The sequence below is a fragment of the Sus scrofa genome, chromosome 4 (assembly GCF_054392235.1).
Source record: "Sus scrofa isolate SSC_HxYL_T2T_F1_AM1 chromosome 4, Sscrofa_HxYL_maternal_Yorkshire_Landrace_v2.0, whole genome shotgun sequence".
Classification (NCBI taxonomy): Eukaryota; Metazoa; Chordata; class Mammalia; order Artiodactyla; family Suidae; genus Sus; species Sus scrofa.
In genome coordinates this window covers 116,298,955-116,320,484 of record NC_139386.1, presented here as the reverse complement: position 1 = coordinate 116,320,484, position 21,530 = coordinate 116,298,955, and the positions used below count along the sequence as shown (strand labels likewise).

At 43.5% G+C, this 21,530-nt stretch overlaps 1 protein-coding gene across 22 annotated transcripts; it reads right to left on the bottom strand.

Annotated features, from left to right (window-relative positions):
* Window positions 1–1,091: 1,091 nt before the first annotated feature.
* CLCC1 (chloride channel CLIC like 1) lies at window positions 1,092–21,437 on the bottom strand. 22 transcript variants are annotated; one of them, XR_014844614.1, is made up of 13 exons: window positions 21,308–21,437; window positions 17,879–17,944; window positions 17,473–17,613; window positions 16,755–16,853; window positions 14,317–14,424; window positions 12,138–12,359; window positions 11,764–11,904; window positions 10,334–10,427; window positions 7,620–7,717; window positions 7,194–7,340; window positions 5,142–5,283; window positions 3,303–3,591; window positions 1,092–1,413 (listed from the first exon to the last, which is right to left on the bottom strand). XR_014844614.1 is itself a non-coding variant. In XM_085023801.1 (13 exons), exons 2-12 carry the CDS (start codon window positions 17,903–17,905, stop codon window positions 3,304–3,306), a joined length of 1,710 nt encoding a protein of 569 aa, XP_084879927.1. In that variant the 5' UTR covers window positions 17,906–17,944; window positions 21,287–21,437; the 3' UTR covers window positions 1,092–1,413; window position 3,303. The 22 variants fall into 22 exon arrangements, 20 of the variants coding, with proteins under 20 accessions (XP_084879927.1, XP_005663660.4, XP_084879929.1 ...); XM_085023801.1 differs by having other exon boundaries at window positions 4,939–5,283; window positions 21,287–21,437; XM_005663603.4 differs by having other exon boundaries at window positions 4,939–5,283.
* Window positions 21,438–21,530: the final 93 nt, after the last annotated feature.

Sequence of the window (21,530 nt, the reverse complement as noted above, 5' to 3'; positions counted from 1 at the left end):
CCTCATGTGGCTATGTCAAGAACCCAGGTCACAAAAACTAAGTATCAGAGATGTAGGTTACACCCTCAGTTATCATGAAGCCTCACCCTCCTCTTGCCAGAAACTGAAGGTAGTTTTCAAGAGTACATAATGGGATATGACCTAAGTTTAGCAAAAGCGACTCAACAGGGATGGGACTGAGCCGGGCCTGGCCTAAGGCTGAATTGCATAATATAAATGCCCACGCCTAGAACAGGCTGGCAACTCCTTCACCTCTGGTTGCTTCTGATTCTGCACAGCTGGGATGGAGTCTTGGGATCTGGGCCTCTGTCCTAACAGTCCTTCAGGTGACTTTGATGGGCAGTGAGAACCACTTCTCCAAATGGTGAATGTTTTAAAAAACGAGAAGAAGGAGTTCTCTTTTGGCGCTGTGGCCAAGGATCCAGCGTTGTCACTGCCAGGGCTCAGGTTGCTGCTGCAGTACGGGTTCAGGTTCAGTCCCTGGCCCAGGAACTTCCACATGGTGAGGGCATGACCAAAAACTAAAAATTAAAAAGAAATTAACAGATAGTTAACACAATCTAGAATAACATTAAGGGCTCAGGGGAGAAAATAAAGATTACTCTTGGTTTCCAAGATGAGACAAATTTTTGTCAAAAGTACTCAGTTAACTCCTGGACTGTATTATGTTCTATGTATTATATATAGGGTATTATATATAGGATATTAGCATCCTTTTAAAACCTGCGCTTAAATTGCATGGGATTTTTTTTTTTTTTTTTTTTTTTTTTTTTTTTTTTTGTCTTTTTGCCTTTTCTAGGGCTGCTTCCGCGGCATATGGAGGTTCCCAGGCTAGGGGTCTAATCGGAGCTGTAACCACCGGCTTACACCACAGCCACAGCAATGCGGGATGTGAGCCGTGTCTGCAACCTACACCATAGCTCACGGCAATGCCAGATCCTTAACCCACTGAGCAAGGCCAGGGATCGAACCTGCAACCTCCTGGTTCCTAGTCAGACTCGTTAGCCACTACACCATAACGGGAACTCCATGGGACTTTTTCTTACGAGCATATTTACTGAGCAAAGACAGCATACCAAACCACAACAATGTAAAAATAAGTGTTTATTTTGCGTATACGGTAGTTCTTAAACCCTGTAAACATTCAACATTAACTATTCCACTTAAAAATTGCTTTGAAAAAGTCTACCCCACTCTGATTTTCCTAAAAGCTTGTTACTATAATTCTTGATTTTAATGATAAATATTGGCTAGACAACAAACAAGCCTATTTCTTCTAGTTTAAATTGGCCTTGATATGTTCAATTTGCTTTAATAGGTCTTCCCTGAATTGCTGTCATCTTTCAACAGCAGTAGCTTGGTGCCTTGCTAGCTGTCCCAAGTAGATTTCATCCCCTTTCATTTCATGGTTATCTGTAATGAAAGAATACAAAGGTGAACTTTTACTTAAATTTTCTTTTAAAGGTTAGTTTTTGGATTGATAAAAAGCAGTCAGAAGTGCAAAACGACATTAACTACTCTCACAGTCATTGTCTATCAACTGGGGTGTTCATTCCACAGCTCAGAGCGGAACTAGCCCCTTGGGAGCACAGTCACCACTGGTGTGAACAGGCCTGGCCCCCAGAGGACTAATTTGTGGGCATCGAGGTTCATACATCTATCCCAAAGCTGGGCATCCCCACACGCCCAGGGTGTTATAAAGCTTAACATAAAATCATTTTGCATTTCTTGGAAAAAAAAAAAAACTTCCTTTCTGATGAAATACTAAAGATGTTTGCAACATTAAGCTAGAAAATAGTGTTGGCATATAAAATGTTACAGGCATTCAAGTGATGTTCTGGGATCCAAAAAGGGGTTAGGTTAAAAATGCATCAAAAACCCAGTGCTTTCAAGTCTTTTTTTTTTTTTTTCCCCCCCTGAAAGAAATGTCTGCATGAAAAGTTTAAAACTATTCCTGACCGGTATCATTTTGAGTTAAGTAGCTGAACATAACCTGTAGTGTGAAGGTTCAAACAAAGGATACCCAAAAATGTGTAATATGTGCTTCCTAGTAAGGTCTTGTGCAAAATTTGTCAGTTACTCTTTTAAGAAGTTTAAAATGAGTTCTAGTTTAAGAAAAATCAAAGTAATGTTAAATATTGATTATATCACATGTCTAGGATTAAAAAAAAAACTCCCCTACTCTGTTTTCCTTATTTTGGTATTCATTCTTCGTTTTGTATAGATCTCTAAAAATGAGAACTTCAGGAGTTCCCGCTGTGGCACAATGGGTTAAGAATCCAACTGCAGGAGCTCAGGTCACTGTGAAAGCAGATGAAGCTGCACTTCGATCCCCAGCCCAGTGCAGCGGGTTAAAGGTCCAGCATTGCCAAAGCTGTTGCAGCCGCAGCTCAGATTCAGTCTCTAGCCTGGGAACTTCCATATGCCATGAGTGCAGCCATAAAAAAATTCTTTTTAATAAAAAATAAAAATTAGAACTTCACATGGCTTGGACAGTATGGTTTACTGTAACGTAAATAAGACAATCTCAACTACTGTGATTCTGAGTGGCAGAGAAAACAGGTCTTATCAAACCTGTGCACGTCATCTGGTGGGGAAAGAATAAAGCCATTCTCCAGGCATGTAAAACTGAGGTTACTGATTTAACAAGCTATGTGATCAAAACTCTCCTGACAGTCTTCGGTTCTGTCTTAGCTAAGGATAAAGTAAACACGGCGATAAGGAAGCAGACCCGGTGACGGCGCTAGGAGTTAAGAGATGAAGGCTGGTCTGTGGGCGGCCTACACGGCGCTGGTGATGCGGCCTCCGTGGCTGCAGTGATGCTCAGGTCCATGAAGAGGGTCAACCTGACCACAGCGACTCTCCTTAAACACTGATGTTGAGTAGCTACCTACCACTCTTAGAAACATGCTGAGTCCAGGGCACAATTGACAGAGCATCCTATTAACTCAAGCAGGACTTCCACCTGGCAACACACATTTTGGTTCCCATATATGCCTGTAAACAATAGGACTTTCTCAACGTTCCCTGATTCAAACTCGCCTCTTTAATTATTCAAAATCACTAATGCCTGCCATATGATCATCTATGAGATCCTGTTCCAAAATTAACACTTTAAAACTTTATGGGATGCATCTTAGTGTCAAAGAAAGATGAAATTAAATGGAGATACATGTGCACTCCTTAATTCTGTCAGTACAAACACCCATGTTGGAGTTGGCACCTGTGCAGTCAACACCAGCGTACTTGCAGAGAAGAGGAAACAGCTGTGAAGAGTATACTTTACAAAACCCAAAGACGACCTCAGGGCTGCGGCCCCGTCTGTGTTCCTCTAGCCGCAGGGGCCTCGTCCGCATCCTTTCCACGTGTCCCCCCTGTGGCTGCAGCTGCGCCTGCCCGGCCGCCCATGGCATCCGTGCTGGGCCGCGCTTCCTCCCGCACAGGGGAGCCTGCCGCGCTCTCCTCTGCTCTCTTCGGTCCGGAGACGGGCTGAGCCGACTGGCGGTTCTCGGTGCTGCTTTCTGTCGGTGTCCTTTCTCCTGGGGTCCCACCCAGCTCTTTGGGTTTTGTATCCACAATAGGTACTTTAGGCTATAAAGGAGAGAATGACAGTGTTCTGACTGTTTCATTAACATCATATGAAGGTTTGTAATAAACACGTTCTAAGTTCCCGCCCCCATCTGTTACAGCAAATTCCGAACTCTCAAGTCCTGCTTCCAATGCTGGGTTGTAATGACATACATGTTACTGAGCGACACAGAACCGTCTGTGGAAGAGTGGGACACCCAGGACATGCTAGGTGGTCGAGTGACTGTGACCAGTACGGCCACCGCCTCCTGCCTACTGAGAAGAATCCCTTGAACGAATATTTACTGAGCACACACTAAGTTCTAGGTGCTGGGGATGTAACAGACAGACAGACACCCCTGCCCTCCCTGGAATTTACCTGTGGGTGGGGAGAGAATGAGGCAATAAATTAACAAAGCAGCAGGCTGGGGGTGGGGGAGCTGGACTCCTATTTAAATCGGGGCGGTTGGAAAAGGTGCTATGAGCAAAGGCTTGAAGAAATGAACCACAGGAATACATGGGGAACAGCATTTGAGAGCATGAACAGCAAGTACAAAGGCTGAGTTCAAGCGACAGGCAGGAGGGCCCCCTGGCTGAGGCAGAACGAGCGTGGAGGAGGCGCAGGAAGAGGAGACCTCAGCGCCGCAACAGAGCCGGGAAGCCCTGGGCCGCCTTGCTGTCTTGGGCTTTCCCTCCGAGTGAGTCAGGAGGATTTCTGAGACAGGTAACCACGAACTATTGAAGCTGAAACTAAGAGCTCAATTGTCTAGATGCTTGCAGATGTGTTTCATCTTCTAAGGAACTCCGGAGAAAGGGATTCTACACTATCTTAGATTCTACTGTGCTCGTTACTGTTACTACAACTGTTACACTTACAAATTAAACTTGACAAATGGCCAGATTCAGTTCTCAAACAGAAATGGAACTGCCCCTTTGGCCAATAATGGTGGAAAAGAGGCCTCATGATTCCACAGGTAAAAGCGTAGTCTAGCCAGCCACTGAAGGAAAAGGTCTGGGAAAGCCACGTTTGGGTCCATCCCCAGCTCACCCTTCCGCCCAGCTAAGGCTTCAGGGCTGTCCTGCGGGCTCCAAGGCTCCAGGCCTTCAGTCATGCTGCTCCCTGTTGCTTTCCTATGACATTTCATGAGTCACTATCTGTCCTAACAAATTACTGTTAAATAGTGTTTAACATAAAAATTAAATCTCATTTCTTCTGAGGAGACTAGACTAACTTCTGACCAGAAAAGGGGGAGTGAATAATTATATCATTAATGATATAGGTAAAAGAGTAAAAACACTTAACCAAAAGCTCTATAGGAAGCACTTAAGCCTAGCACGAAGGGACGGCAAAATAAACAGTTGCTGACTTACACTGGGTACCACCTTGGGATGCTCTCTCGCCTCTGCGTCTGGTAAATCAAATGCCCGAAGCACTTCAGGGCTCTTGTGGCCAGTCTGAAATCTCAAGTCAACATCTCTCTCTCTCAAAACATCTTTTTTACCCTCATATGTTTTGTCATAAGGGCTTGGCTCAATGGGGCCAACGGGGCCCCTATAATAGAAATCTGCATCACCTGCTCCCCCATGGGGTCTAGCATCAATCTCCTGGAGCCTTCTTCTTTCCCCACCTGGCTCAAGTGCCCGGGGTGGTTCTCTTTCAGGACCACCCACATGTCTCAGCATAGGAACTGATTTTCCAGCACCATAGCAGAAAATCTAGAAGGAAAAGAAATACATATTCCTGAGTACTTAATGGCTGAATTACAATGAATTTTTGAGGTGCTTTCCTCAGTACCAACAAAACTACATAATTTAACTTGTGGCATTTATAGACATAGACATGTTAATTTTCACTGGGTTTAGAGATCCCTTCTCTGGGTTAATACAGAGCCAGAGTAGCCAATACAATCTGAGAAATTGCTAAGGATTAAGTAGATGTTTCAAGCAGCTGCGCACATTTTGATGGAATTGGGGACAGCAGTTAGGCTAAAGCCTACAATTTTAAATTAAAAGGTACTTATGTTGCCTATATTCACCCTCATCATATATGGTAAGTGCCGAAAATTAAATTGTACGTCATGGTGTAAATCTCCATAGGGTTTTGGTTTGCTTACAAATCCAAACTTGCTTTAGCTGCAGCTAAAATTCAACAGGTTTTGAGTCACATTCCAAGGGAATAACTTGCAGCAGTTCTCAAAGTATCACGCTGGGACCCCTGGGGAGATCCCTGAGGCTCTCGCAGGATCTGGGAGGTCAGGACTTTTCATAATGCAAAGACCTTACTGCTCACTCTCCTCCTGTGAGTGGACAGCAGAGTCCTGCGGGGCTAGACTGACCTCCCTCTCACGGCTCATGTACTGTATATACCTGAATTTTAAGAATTTCTGGTCAACATCAATAAATAAAACCCCCACAAACAAGTGCCTTTTGTGGTCTTCAATTCTTGGTGCAAAAGGGTAAACAAAACAAAACAAAAAGGAGTTTCCATTGTGGCTCATCGGGTTAAGAACCCGACACGGTGTCCATAAGGATGCAGGTTTGATGCCTGGCCTTGCTCAGTGGGTTAAAGACCTGGTGTTGCTGTGATTGCAGTGTAGGCCAGCAGTTGCAACTCTGATTCGGACCCTAGCCCGGGAACTTCCATGTGCCACGGGTGGGGCTGTAAAAAGAAACAAAACAAAACCCCAAAAGAATATAAAAAGGTCCTGAGAATAAAAAGTTTTGAAAACCACTGCACTAGAGATACTACCACTTGAAGACGAAGCAGCAAAGGGCCTTTTTTTTTTAAGGCGGTAGATGAAGCAAGCAGAGATGAGGGGGGTTTGTTTATAATTTCAGTTTCAGGAACTACACTATTGCTATATAACTAACGTCTCCTAACAAAACCAAACCCCTAAACCACTGAAACCTAACCACAAGCCAAAAAATAAGAAAAAAGAATTTTGAAGTGAATAGAGTATCCTTAGGGAAAACAACTTTTTAATAATTTCTCATAGCATTTTGTTTTATGGAGTAACTGTCTTATTAGGGCAAGGGCTGAAAATCCACCAAAAAAGGCTGAAGACACCATGGATGCTGATATTATTAATATTACTTAATAAATGTCTGCTCCTGGACCCCCAAGCTGTTTCTCAGGACATGCACCTCCTTCTGCATCTCTCTTTTTTTTTTTTAATGGCCATGGCCAAGGCATATGGAAGTTTCTGGGCCAGGGATCAAATCTGAGCCACAGGTGCAACCTACACCACAGCTGGGGCAATGCCAGATCCTTAACCCACTGTGCCACAGCGGGAAATCCTACATCCCTTTCTGAGTCTATGTTAAATCCGATGTTCTTCTGTTCTCAGTGTGGCAAAAACTCAGGCTGAGATGAGACCCCCTTTCTCCAGGAGGGCATAAATAACTGACTGCATGTGTATGAATTCACAAAGCTGAAGAACAAATTTTAAAAGAGGGCATTATTCTAAATCACTGCTTTGACACCCACCATGGAAAGTGAGAACCACTTCCTCACCTAGAGGAATGCACACTCATGAATAAATACCTCTCACTTAAAAATCGTCTCTTCATCCATGAGGCATGATTTAGCCTGACTGAACATAATACAAACAGTGCTCCACACTAACCAGGATGGCTAATGCCATAATGATCAGCACTGGCACCTGCAGTAACACCGGAATCTCCTTCATGAGCGCTTTAATAAATTCGCCAGTTCCTTTCCCAACATGCTTCAGGGGCTCCGTGACAAAATTGGTGAATGTCACTGCTAGTGCCTAAAACAAAAGATAAAAGCAACTTAATTTTCTCCCTCGAAGGATTCCATTTTGGCACACGGAATGAGCCAAACTTCACTGTGCACTGAGGCTGAAATTATCAAATTCCATAAACTTAAATGCTATCATATGCTTTTAATATGAAAAATCACTGTGTAATGAATGGGGAGTATTTTTTCCAGAACAAAGGTTTAATTATTAGCAAAGTGACTAAAAAACACTGAATAAGAGACTTCTTACTTGCCTTGTAAAAGTAAATTTTACGAAATATATTCTAACCTTTGTTGGTGGGACCAACCAAATAGGGTTGACTAATAAGAGCTCATAGTATTTTTGGCATGGGTCGTCCTTATAGGTCCATGAACTTCTAAGCCATTCTATTGAGAGAAACAGACAAAAACAGTCATTAAAAAAAGGGTCACATTTCCTTCCCAAATAAGACAATATTTTGGTTTTACTTCTCCCTACCCCCACAACCTCAAGTCAATTTTAAATTGCTTTATAAATAGGTCCCTAGTAATAGTGATTTTTAAAAATTTCATCTATGCCCCCCAATTTTTTTTTTTTTGTCTTTTCTAGGGCCACTCCCACGGCATATGGAGGTTCCCAGGCTAGGGGTCTAATCGGAGCTGTAGCCTACTGCCTACGCCAGAGCCACAGCAACAGGGGATCCGAGACGCATCTGCAACCTACACCACAGCAACGCCAGATCCTTAACCCACTGAGCAAGGCCAGGGATCAAACCTGCAACCTCATGGTTCCTAGTTGGATTTGTTAACCACTGAACCATGACGGGAACTCCCAAAATGTTTATTTTAAAAATCTATTCAGGAGTTCCTATCGTGGCTCAGCAGAAAGGAATCTAGTTGACTAGTATCCATGAGGGCGCAGGTTCGATCCCTGGCCTCACTCAGTGGGTTAAGGATCTGGTGTTGCCGTGAGCTGTGGTGTAGGCAAAAGATACAGCTTGGATCTGGCATTGCTCTGGGCTGTGGTGTAGGCCGAGAGCTACAGCTCCGATTCGACCCCTAACCTGGGAACCTCCATATGCTGTGGGTGCAGCCCTAAAAAAAGAAAAATAAATACAATAAAAATCTATTCAAATTGTACAAGTCTTATAAAGTATTTTACTTTATGAAGATACAACTGGGAAAATCCGAATAAGACTGATGGCTTGTATCACAGTCAGTATCTTGGAGTTCCCCTTACGGCTCAGCAAGTTAAGAACCCAACTAGCAAACCATAAGGATGTGAGTTCAACCCCTGGCCTCGCTCAGTGGGTTAAGGATCCAGCACTGCCGTGAGCTATGATGTAGGTCACAGATGCAGATTGGATCCCGCATAGCCATGGCTGTGGTATAGACCAGCAGCTGCAGCTCTGACTGGACCCCTAGCCTGGGAACTTCCATGTGCCACAGGTGTAGCCCTAAAAAGCCAAAAAAAAAAAAAAAGTTGATATGCTGGCTTTGGTACTGCACTATCTGTCATTATGCATGACGTTACCAACCAGTGAGGGGAATGTGTAAAGGGTACACAGGAGCTGTTTTATTTCTTACAACTACCCATGAATCCACAACTATCCCAAAATTTCAATTTAAAAATTCTTATTTTACAAAATAAAGCAGAACATTAATTCTCTCACTTTTCTAAATCAGACTTACATACATCACGTACTAGCACGAGCTACAGAAGATGTTTAGTTGTTCCTTAAAGCAGGAGGCAAGGCTGCACTGGTTTAGTTCCCATAACTTTTCAAGAAAATTAAACTTTTGGATACTCTGATTTGCTGCCGAGATTCTATTCTGGATCAGTCATTATGGATTTGCATTTACAAATAGCCTTTGGTCATTTTTATGTATTTGTTTATTTATTTTTGTGGGCCTTTTTAGGGCTGCACCTGTGGCATATGGAGGTTTAATCAGAGCTGTAGCCACCGGCCTACACCACAGCCACAGCAACTCGGGATCCGTGGCATGTCTTCGACCTACACCACAGCTCACGGCAACACCGGATCCTTAACCCACTGAGCGAGGCCAGGGATCGAACCCGCCACCTCATGGTTTCTAGTCAGATTTGTTTCCGCTGTGCCACAACAGGAACTCCACACAAACAGCCTCTGATCATTAAACCATTCCCACTGTTAGATACACGTAACTAAAGGCAGTCACCAAATCTATAAGTAAAATAATTTCCCCCTTAATTAAAAAGTAGAGTAAAGATACCCTTAATTAAGAAAGAGTATGTATCAGACACAACCTAGAATAGATTTACAAGGAGATCCTGCTGAATAGCATTGAGAACTATGTCTAGATACTCATGTTGCAAAAGAAGAAAGGGTGGGGGAAAAAACTGTAATTGCAATGTATACATCTAAGGATAACCTGACCCCCTTGCTGTACAGTGGGAAAATAAAATAAAAAAAAAAAAAAAAAAAGAAAGAGTATGGTAAGGCTACAGTATAAGATTTCATAAGTCAATATAAGGAGAATAAATTGAAGATGGAAATGAATTCAGATTCACATTGATTCACTTCTCTGATAAACTTCTGCTGAGAACCCAGAATGTGCTAGACATTGTGCTAAGGACCAGATGAACCACAGTGAGCCTAACGCAGGGAGACAGACAACAGCAGACCTGGCATAGACACCATTTCTCTCCTTTTCCTGTGACATTACATGAACACAAGAGTCACTCGGCTGAAACCTAAGACTCTTCTCTGTTCTGATTCTAAAGATTCAGTCATGGAAAACCTCCTTCTCGTATTTTATCATTTCTTTGTCATTGTTAATACTTTTTCTCATTCTCAGAAATTCTACTCAAAATGAAGACTGGACGTGTGTATATGTACAAACGGAACCACGCTGTCATATAGCAGACATTATCACAACACTGCAAATCAGCTGTACTTCAATGAAACTTTAAAAAATGAGGAGGAAAAAAAAAAAGGAAAAGAAATTCTACTCAAAATAAGGCCAAGGGAACCCACACCTTACCCCAGAGACTTCCAGTCCAGTCCATCTTCTCCGCACACACATTGTCCAGTGGCTCCATCTTGGCAACTTCAGCCTGATGCTGGGCGAAGGCCAGCTGACCAACAGCAAAGGGGAACCGTGAAAGGTGCTGACAAGGCAGGTCACGTCTCTTCATCCTAGAAACCTCAGCGGAGAGAGTGTCTCCACCGCTCATCCAGACCTGACTGTTTAAAAGTTGGCTCAAACATGGTTCATATCATGCCCCCAAATCTACCCATACATACTGAATGACTACTCAGTATCTTCCACAATTCAGGACAAAATGGTATTTTGCTTTGGATGATTTTTTTAGCACAAATGACCAATGTATGTTTTATAAATCAAAGCCCTGGGAGAAATCATTGAGATAACAATGTTCAAGCAAACAACCTTCTTTCCTCTAATGTGTGGATAATTAGATCTGGAAGCTAAAGAACTTAGAGCAAAAGGTTAAGGAACTATCACGATAATTTAACCAGATGAAAATAGTTGGCTACCTGACTTGCTCTGCAAAAAAGGTCTAAAATTTTCCTTCAATAATTACGCTATTTTGACAGGAACAATAATGCTTCCTTTGAGTTTCTATATGTGGCATGATCTCAATTTTGAAAGAATTAAAATTCTGAAAAATATTTAGCAAGCAATACTTCAAAATATCAAGTGATTATCTCTAGGTGATAAAATTATAGGCTATCTTTAAAAAGTGAATTTCTCTGTACCTTTCTATCTTTCCTATATTCTCTACCATGAATATATTCTTTAAATATATTCTTTAAATTCAGAAAAGAGCCTAACTTTTAAGAATTAATGATATCTTGGTAACATTTTTCTAGCCAAGAACGAAAGGACATACTCTAAATTACCTATATAAACTTTTTCAAATATGTCTACCTAGGTCAACTCTTTTTTTTTTTTTTTTTGGTTTTTCCGATCATGCTGGCAGCATATGGAGGTTCCCAGGCAAGGGGTCCAATTGGGAGGTGTAGCATCCAGCCTACACCACAGCCTAGCCAGATCTGAGCCACGTCTGTGACCTACACCACAGCTCACAATGCTGGATCTTTACCCCACTGAGCAAGGCCAGGGATGGAACCTGCGTTCTCATGAATACCAATCAGATTTGTTTCCGTTGCGCCACGACAGGAACTCCCTACCTAGGTCTATTCTGATTTAGTAGCTATCCAGATGCCACCCATCATCAGCAACTGGGTTTTGAAAATCAGGACTGCACACTTTTCCCCAGTAACTGCACAAAGACACCTGAGAAGGCGCCCATTTCCTCACCCACACCACTGCCCATCGCTGCCTCCCACCCTCATCGGAGGCGAGATTATACTTCAGTCCTAAATGGATTACAGTCTTTTATATGAAATAACATTTTTAGTTTCAAAAACCTTCTACCTATTTAATACCTTATATAAATATATCCAATTCCATCCCAAACTGACGAGAAAACTGATGAATAAAACACGTCTCAACTGGGTGTACCAACGAACATACGTCCACAGCTCAGTAGCCACTAACATCACGATGCAGAGCAGACACAGAAGCACCTCAAAAACAAGAAAGAAGGGTCACCGCCAAGCCATCCTCCCCACCAAAAAATGCTAGTTGTCAGCAGAAACAAAAGAATTGGACTTAACACAAAATCATTTGTACCACGTTGCTGCATGTGCAGCAACCTAGCATCAGTGACTCAGTGCGAGTTCCTGACATAATTACGGTGGACTCTTTAAAGCATTTTTAAAAACCAACTGTTAATTATGTCCCCCTCATCCCATCTTACCATCAACACATCATATGGATCCACTCCAAAGGAATCTTCAAATCGCCACTTCCATGTTTCAAAATCATGAAACTTAAAATTAATTAAAATATCACTCAGTGCATCATCCAAGGCTCCTGGCTTCCAATCCTCTCCACTGAGAAACTTCTGTATTTCTAACAAGGTTTGTCTTTTGAGGATAATCTCAGCATCATAATGCATATCGCCTTTGTTGTCATCAGGCTAGATTAAATTTGCCAAAAGGGAAAGAAAAAAAAAAAAAAAGAGAGAGAGAGGAGAATTTTACCATTCTATCACTCAATGAAACACTTTGAGCATGGCTGTGGCACAGGCCGGCAGCTGCAGCTCTGATTAGACCTCTAGCCTGGGAACCTCTATATGCTGCGGGTATGGCCACAAAAGGCGGGAGAAAAAAAAAAAAAAAAAAAGAACAAGAAACAATTTGAGACAAAGCTAATTTGGAACTAAATACATAATTAGTTCACAATATTTCATAGGTACAAAATAAGAGTAATATGGGGAGTTCCCATCGTGGTTCAGTGGGTAACAAACCCCACTAGGATCCATGAGGACGTGGGTTCAATCCCTGGCCTTGCTCAGTGGGTTAAGGATCTGGCATTGTCATGAGCTGCGGTGTAGGTCACAGACACGGCTCAGATCTGGCGTTGCTGTAGCTGTGGTATAGGTTGGCAGCTGTAGCTCTGATTCAGTCCCTAGCCTGGGAACTTCCATATGCTGCAGGTGCGGCCCTAAAAAAACCAAAAAAAAAAAAAGAGTCCAGGGGTTTCTGCTATGGTGCAGCGGGTTAAGATTCCAACTGCAGCAGCTTGAGTCACTGTGGAGGCACAGGTTTGATCCCCACCCAGGTTAAAAAATCCTGTGTTGCCGCAGCTGTGGTGTAGGTTGCAGCTGGGACTCGGATTCCATTCCTGGCCCAGGAACTTCCCTAAGCCATGGGTGTAGCCATTTTAAAAAAAAAGACAAAATTTTCTTTTCTACTAGTAAACACAGATATTAAAAGGTAAATATAGGGAGCTCCTGTTGTAGCTTGGCAGGTTAATAACCTGACTAGTATCCATGAGGATGCAGGTTCAACCCCTGGCCTCACTCAGTGGGTTAAGGATCCTGCATTGTCACAGCAGTGGTGTAGGTTGCAGAAGTGGCTTGGATCTGGCAATGCTGTGGCTGTGGCGCAGGCCTGCAGCTGTGCCTCCAATTCGACCCCTAGCCTGGGAACTAGGGGTCAAATAGGCTTTGCCCCAAGGTGCAGCCCTAAAAAGAAAAAAAGAACAATATAAAAAGAAAAAAATAAATATAAGAAAAACCAAATTGTCATGTAATATCACGAATCATCAATAAGTATACAAAAGCAGTCACTGACGAACAGATTTGAAAACCCAGGAACTAAATCAATACTCTAAGTATTTCCATCTTGAATATTTTCTGGCTCCATCTGTTTCCTCATCTATAACTAGTCTTTGTTCCACTCTGTACTCAGTTAAAAGACTTAAATTGAAGGGTACACATGAACACATCTGCTTTTACAATTCCAAAATAAGGTGAGATTAGTCATCTCACAGCCCCTTTTTCTTAATGTCTCGACGTGTAAAGTGAAAACGGTGACTCTGAAAGATGGAAACTTAACATTAACCACGAACAATATGTGCAGAGCATGTCATTCTATAAAGCGGCCCTTGCCACAGTAAACAGGTAGGGGGGAAACTACTGAAAACACATTTCTCTTTTTCAGAATAAATATGGTGCCAGCCCAGTAAGAAAGTGTGGAAGTGGCAGAAAATAAGGAAGGACTAGGATAGAATTTCCTTACCAAGCCATGTGTTTATTAAGCGTCCAACTGTTCAGTAAAGTTCAAAGAGTAAATTTAAAACACCATCCCCTCAACTCAATTAGGTGGCATGGCAGCGACAGGCTGAGTAGGTAAATCCCCACGAACTGTAAGAAAAAGGGGAGGGATCTGCCCTGTTTGCTTGCCTCCCACAAACCACTGCAAAGCAGGCTGCTACCTTCAATCCTGCACAAACAGGTTTTGGTAAAAGGGTGAGTCTGGCATTGTCTGCAGGAGTACAACGACGCCTTTTCACTGCTTGATATAATGTGAAATTAATAAGTAATGAAAATATCCACTATACTGATTAGTATCACACCACCAAATACTCACAAGTCCAAGCTTCCTGGTTTCAATTAAAATCTTATTTAAGTATCTCCTAAAAACAGGATTGCTTTGACTTTCATAGTCTTTCCTCTTTTGCTTTTCACATTCATCGATCTGCAACCACAAAATAAACACAACATTAGTTAGCATCAAAGTTTAATGTAAGGGTCAAGTTTCTAGCTTACTGGCCCCATCAACATCAAAGTAAGGAGCTGGTTATTTTTAATCAAGCTTGCATTAAAATGTAGATCTTGGAGTTCCCGTCATGACTTGGTGGTTAACGAATCCGACTAGGAACCATGAGGTTGGGGGTTCGAGCCCTGGCCTTGCTCAGTGGGTTAAGGATCCCGCATTGCCATGAGCTGTGGTGTAGGTTGCAGACGCGGCTCAGATCCCACGTTGCTGTGGCTCTGGCGTAGGCTGGTGGTTACAGCTCAGATTCGACCCCTAGCCTGGGAACTTCCATATGCCTTGGATGTGGCCCTAAAAAGACAAAAAAGACAAAAATAAATAAATAAATAAAATGTAGATCTTGGCGTTCCCTGATGGCACAGCAGGTTAAGGATCGACATTGTCACTGCTGTGGCACAGCTTTGATGGCTGGCCCAACACCCACAGGCTGTGGTGTGGCCAAAAAAGAAAAAAAAAATTTTTTTAAATATTAAAATGTGGATCTCGCTTGCTTTCTGTCCTCTTTGCAAGAGGCAAGGAGGCCACAAAACGAGGAACACATGTCTCTTATCACACCCTGACTGGCAGTTTTCTTGCTGACTTTCAGCAATTTTAAGCTGGAGATGAGGAAGCCAAGGAGGCAGAGACATAGATAAGCAGAACATCTGGGCCCATCTGCCTCTTCCTGATTCCAAGTCATGATTTAGCAAACAAAGGAATGCAAAGTAAAAGGGAGGAAAAAAAAAAAAGAGGAGAGAGAAAGAAACAGGATGAAGCCAGATGAAATGAAGGCCACAGCAAAGACGATCCTGACTGTGCACATTGCTCTTGGCCGCTCTTGGCCTTTTATTAATTTTTCTTGCCAGCATCTGATCATCCCCGACCATTCGGCAGGAACCATGGATTCTCCAGAGCGTCCTACACAGGGCACCCCCTCAGGACAGAATCCTTCCTTAGAACATAAATTCTCCAGACTTGCTCTTCAAAGACCACAGCAGCCAGGTCTCTGAGTGAGGGCAGGGCACATCTTAGAGATATTTCAGCAGCTTCCACTTTTTACTTGAGTGTGGACCATACACTGAGAGGAGCACAGAATGGGGCTTCGGGTGATAAAACATGATGGTACTGGAGCAGCTCAGACTCAGGACCAGAAGACATCCAACAAGTCACAGCACAGTCCCCTCAGCTTTCAGGCAAGGTTTACAAACCTCAAAAAAAGTTTAAATGTCTTTTTATTTTTATTATTTATTTATTTTTGTCTTTTTGCCTTTTTCTAGGGCCCCACCCACAGCATATGGAAGATCGCAGGGTAGGGGTCAAATTGGAGTTGTAGCTGCCGGCCTACACCACAGCTCACGGCAACGCCGGATCCTTAACCCACTGACCAAGGCCGGGGATCAAATCTGCAACCTCATGGTTCCTAGTCAGATTCGTTAACCACTGAGCCACGATGGGAACTCTTAAATTTCTTTTTTTTTTTTTTTTTGTCTTTTTGCCTTTTCTTGAGCCGTTCCCAGGGCATATGGAGATTCCCAGGCTAGGGGTCCAATCGGAGCTGTAGCCGCCGGCCTACACCAGAGCCACAGCAACAAGGGATCTGAGCCGTGTCTGCGACCTGCACCACAGCTCACGGCAACACCGGATCCTTAACCCCCTGAGCAAGGGCAGGGACCGAACCCGCAACCTCATGGTTCCTAGTCGGATTTGTTAACCACTGGGCCACGACGGGAACTCCTTAAATTTCAAGAGAAATAATTCTTTATTTTTAAAAGAAGGACTCAAGCCTCCATTTTACCAACCATATTTTTACAACGTTTGAACCAAAGTCATAAACAATGGAATGAAAAACTTCTGTAAAAAGGCATTCTGCATTTCCTATTATGCAGCTCACTACCCCATAAAAAAACCCAAAAAAACAACTCGCAACAACAGCAGATAGTTAACCCACTGAGCAAGGCCAGGAATCGAACCCGCATCCTCATGGATGCTAGTCAGTTCGTTACTGCTGAGCTACAATGGGAACTCCCCAAGAACGTTTCCGTCTGGTAAAGAAATACTGAGATAAATGTTATTACAGGAAAATAAAAGTACTATTTTAAAAATCCCGGGCCAGAGCAACTAAAGAGAAACCAAGGCTAGAGTAACTCAAGAAAAAAGTCATGTATATACGTAAATTATATTTTAGATACAAAAGCAAATGTTAGCAGAGAGAGGAAAAACAGCAATTTAACATTCTATAAATAATATAAAAATTATGAATTAAAAAATCTCACCTTATAAGTTAAAGAGTCAAGTCTGCTGTAACATTCTGACAACTCATCAGCATGCAAGTCAGGACTGACCTCTTTAGTTTCTGATATACCGTATTTCACCTAAAGCAAAGCAGAGAGAAATTTTATTTCTTTATAGTTCAACTGTGAAAATAACCTACAGTTAAGGAAGACAAAAATTCTGACTTCATCATTTTTGACTTTGCTCATTCTATTCTTCAGCTGTATTAAGCCACCAAAAAGGTTAAGAGTCTCAGATTTACACACTAGCTAAGAACTGAAATCAAATGAGATTTGTTTGTTTTTCGGGGTTTTTTTTTTTTGCTTTTTAGGGCCATACCAGAGGCATATGGAGGTTTCCAGGCTGGGGGTTGAACCGGAGCTACAGCTGCTGGCCTACACCACAGCTCACAGCAACTCGGGATCCCTAACCCACTGAGGGAGGCCAGGGATTGAACCCGCATCCTCATAGATACCAGTCAGATTCATTTCTGCTTCGCCACAATGGGAACTCTCAAATGAGTCCGCTTCTTGATGGGCTTTACATTTACATTCGAAACAGAGCTAACACGATGGCGTGGAAATCATCTTAGACTAAGAGGCAGGAAGCTATTCTGCATTGATACAGGACTCTCACAGCTCTGCAGAAAGCAGTTACAGATGTAGACTCTTTCCATCACAGAAGAGATAAGCTGTTACACACACATGCACTTTTAAATACCTGAGACTTTCTCATTGTTCCTGAAGCAGCATCATAGTTAAGCATGTCTGTGGGGTCAATCCAATCATCATCATGAGCAAAAGCCACTATCAGCCACAGACATTCACAAAGCAGCATCGAACACAGCATCCTGCATGAAGGCTAAAAAAATTAATATTTATTCAAGTGTGATTACTTTTAGAAGAAACTTGTTTTGTAATTAAAAAAACTACTTTCTCTTAGTGCTAAGATAAGGCTTTCTTAATAGTCACTGAAATAAAAATATTCAGTAAAGCGGTATTTGCCTAGAAACACATGTATTCTGAGATTTAAAAAAAAAAAAAAAAAAAAAAACCCAGGGATTTACCAAATGATTTGGAAATTCCATTCCTATGTATGTACCCCAGAGAAATGAAAATACACATACCTGCACAAAAACTTGCACATTATTCATAATTAGCAAACAGTAGAAACATGAAGTTCCCTGGTGGCACTGTGGGTTAAGCATCCAGCATTGTCACTGCTGTGGCACAGGTTGGATCCCTGGCTTGGGAGCTTCTGCTTGCCTTGAGCGGGGGTCGGGTGGGGGAGTAGAAACAACCCAAATATCTACCAACTGGTGACTGAATAAATAAACTGTGGTATATCCATAGAGTGGAACATTATTAGGTCATAAAAAGCAATGAAGTATTGATTCATGCTGCTACACAGATGAACCCTGAAAACAGTATGCTACACCAAAGAACCCAGCGACCAAAGACCGTATATTATGATTCCATTGACATGCAATGCCCAGAATAGACAAATTATGGAGACAGAAAGCAAACTGGTAGGTGCCTAGGACTGAGGATAAAATAAGGGACAGGGGGTTGGTAGTTAAATGGTACAGGGTTTCTTATTTTCTTTCTCTCTCTCTCTTTTTTTTTTATGGCTGCACCCACAGCATATGGAAGTTCCCAGGCTAGGGGTCAAATTGGAGCTGCAGCTGCTGGGCTACACCACAGCCACAGCAACACCAGATCTGAGCCACATCTGTGACCTACACCACAGCTCACAGCAACACTGGATCCTTAACTCACTGAGCAAGACCAAGGATGGACACTGCGTCCTCAAGGATAGTCAGGTTCATTACTGCTGAGCCACAACAGGAACTCCACAAATGGGAAGTTTAAAAGGTGCAGAATTATGATTCAAATAAGGTGACTGAACTCTCAATCAGAGAAATAGCTTTCTTCATCTAAGCCCGTGCATAAACCCTGTCAAACCACTTCAGCACATATCTCCATTCAACCCTGTCCAATACTGTGGCCAGTAGCCACACAAGGCTATTTAAATTTAATTAAAATTAAACTAAATTAAAAATCAGTTCCTCATTCTCACTAGCTGTGTTTTAAATACTAAAGTGCCACACGTGGCTGGCGGCTACCAAGTTGGGACACTGCAGATACAGAATGTTCTGTTGAATGGCCTCTCTTAAACCTACTATGAATCAGAATCAGGTAAGGGCGCTCCACGAGGAGAACGCCCTGGGCCCTACCCATAAATGCTTAACAGTCTAGCTGTAGGAATAAAATTAAGTCCGAGCTAAACGAAAACACTCTTTCCCCACTCCAGGTGTGCTGTTTCTTCTCCAGGTGTTAACACACACTGAAATCCACCACTTACTGACTGGTCAGTCTCATCCCTGAACACAGTAGCTCTCAGGCCGGGGAAGCTTCTAAAACTTCCCATCTTCCATCCACATCCCAAGGCATTTAAGTCAGAATCCCCAGGGGAGAGACCCAGGCACTGGGAAGTTTAAAGCTCCCCAGTGGGTACAATCACACAATGACGGTGGAAGAGCCTTGTCCTACAATGTGAACTTTCCAGGGAGGGTAACATCTTACTCAAGTCTTCATTCCCCTTCCCAAATACCCTCTCCATCGTGCCCCCTCCACCTCTCTAAGCCTGACACCCAGCCCAGTGGCTGGCAGGTGAAAGACATTCAGTAAATGTTTGTTAGGCAGCCAATGCAAACGATCAGTCTCGGCCAGGAATTTAAAGGGTTCAGAGGATAAAGCAGCACAAAAAAAAAAAATCAAAATTTTCAAATCTGAGGGAGTAACAATGCAGAAGTGATGGGAGATGAGGAGGTGAGGCAGAAGAGCAGAATCAGCTGCAGAGAAAGTCAAGCCCTCCTGCCCACCCCCCAGGGTCACTGATTCAGGGCTGGACCTCCTTGAAAAATCTTTAAAGATCTCATACTTCCTTCAAACAAAGCTGCATCTAAACCTGGTAGATATCTTGCTTAAAAAAAGAAAAAAAAAGACTCTGATTAAGTCTGAGGTGGGCCTGAGATTCTGCATTTCGAACAAGCTCCTAGTGGTGGCAGAGATGTTGGCCTACAGAGCACTGTGAGTAGTCAAGTATTAAAGCAATCATCCTATAATAGTTTAGTTCAGCGGTGGCACCTGTGATTCTACTAGTCAATAATTAGTCTCTCTCCCCTAGTTCTATTTTTTCATCATTTTTCTCATGTCTGCAGCTTTGACACTATCACAATTACTATACCATAATAATAGCTGGTATTTGATTACTTTGTGCCAAATGCTGTTACATGCATTCATTTAATCCAAGAACTCTTGGAAGCAGTACTCTTGCTATCTTCACTTTACAGATTAGAAAAAGAAGTAATTTGCCCAAAGTCGCTCAGCTAGCAGGTAGTCAAACCCGGACTGGCGCTACCTAAACTGCCTTTCCAGGGCAAGAGGCCCTGAGGGGCTATTCTTTTTTTTTTTTTTTTTTTTTTTGTCTTTTTAGGGCCGCACTGGCGGCATATGGAGGTTCCTAGGCTAGGGGTCCAGTTGGGGCTACAGCTGCCAGAGCCACAGCAACGCCAGACCCGAGCCGCGTCTGTGACCTACACCACAGCTCACAGCAACGCCGGATCCTTAACCCACCCAGCGAGGCCAGGGATCGAACACGCAACCTCATGGTTCCTAGTCGGATTCGTTAACCACTGCGCCACGACGGGAACTCCTGAGGGGCTATTCTGAGAGGATGGAGAGGGGGAACTACGGGAGCCCCACTTGCAAAGCGGGAAACACCAAGAGTGAGTTAACAGCAGCTCCTAGGCTTGACCGCTATCAACAAAGAGATCTCCGAGGAGGCTGCTGGCCACTGAGTGGAAATCAGCACAAATGAGAAGTATCTGGTTTCAATGAACGTACACGTGAAACGAGAAAAACAAGACTAATTTGGAGAATAGAGTCAACTTTTGCCTGAACCCAGAAACACGGCATAAGTCAGCAGTTTGCAATTTTGTTCGCGTCCCTTTGTCTAGTTTCCTGGAGCAAACTTAAGAACGTGCGTTTCTAACGGTTCCTAGATGACGATGACGACGGTCAAGCTAGTCTGGGGACCGCACCTCCATAACCACGAGCGCAGAGAAAATCGTCCTTGTTTTTCACCGCCCACTCATAAATATTCATCTCTAACTTTTAACATCCAAATTAAGTTTTTAAAACTTAGGTACAACCAAACCCAAGCCATTCTACTGACGCTATTTGTTCAAACTGTGCTTAAAGTTTTCAGAGATAACTGAAGCCAACAAAATTCAACGTTCGCCCGCGTCTCGCTTTGCGCTCCTTGCCCCTTTCCCTAGGCCTCTCTTTGAACCGCTAAAGATAAGACCTCTGACTGGCCGGGGAGATAAGACCGGGCGCTCGGCCATCCCCGTCGACGCCGTGCTCCGAGGTCTCCCGCAGGCCGGGGCGAGCGCGGCCCCAGCCCGGGGCAACACCCTCGGCCTCCCCTGCGCCGCCGCCCGCGAGACCCGCCGGGGCCGAACTCCAACCTGCCCGCCGCTCAAACACACCCGACTCACGTCCCAGGTCGCCTGCCTGCCTCTCCAAGGAGACAGACACGTGCCCACGTCGCAAAAGGCAGCGAGCAGCCCCCAGCAAAGCAGAGCGCTTCTGCGGGCGCCGGGCCTCTAGCGCGTCCTCATCGACTCGCTCGGCCGGCAGCTGTGTGTCCCTCCCGGGCGCGCGGCTGATTGGCCCGCCGAGGGGGGCGGGGCCGGCTGGCTTGTTTTCTGT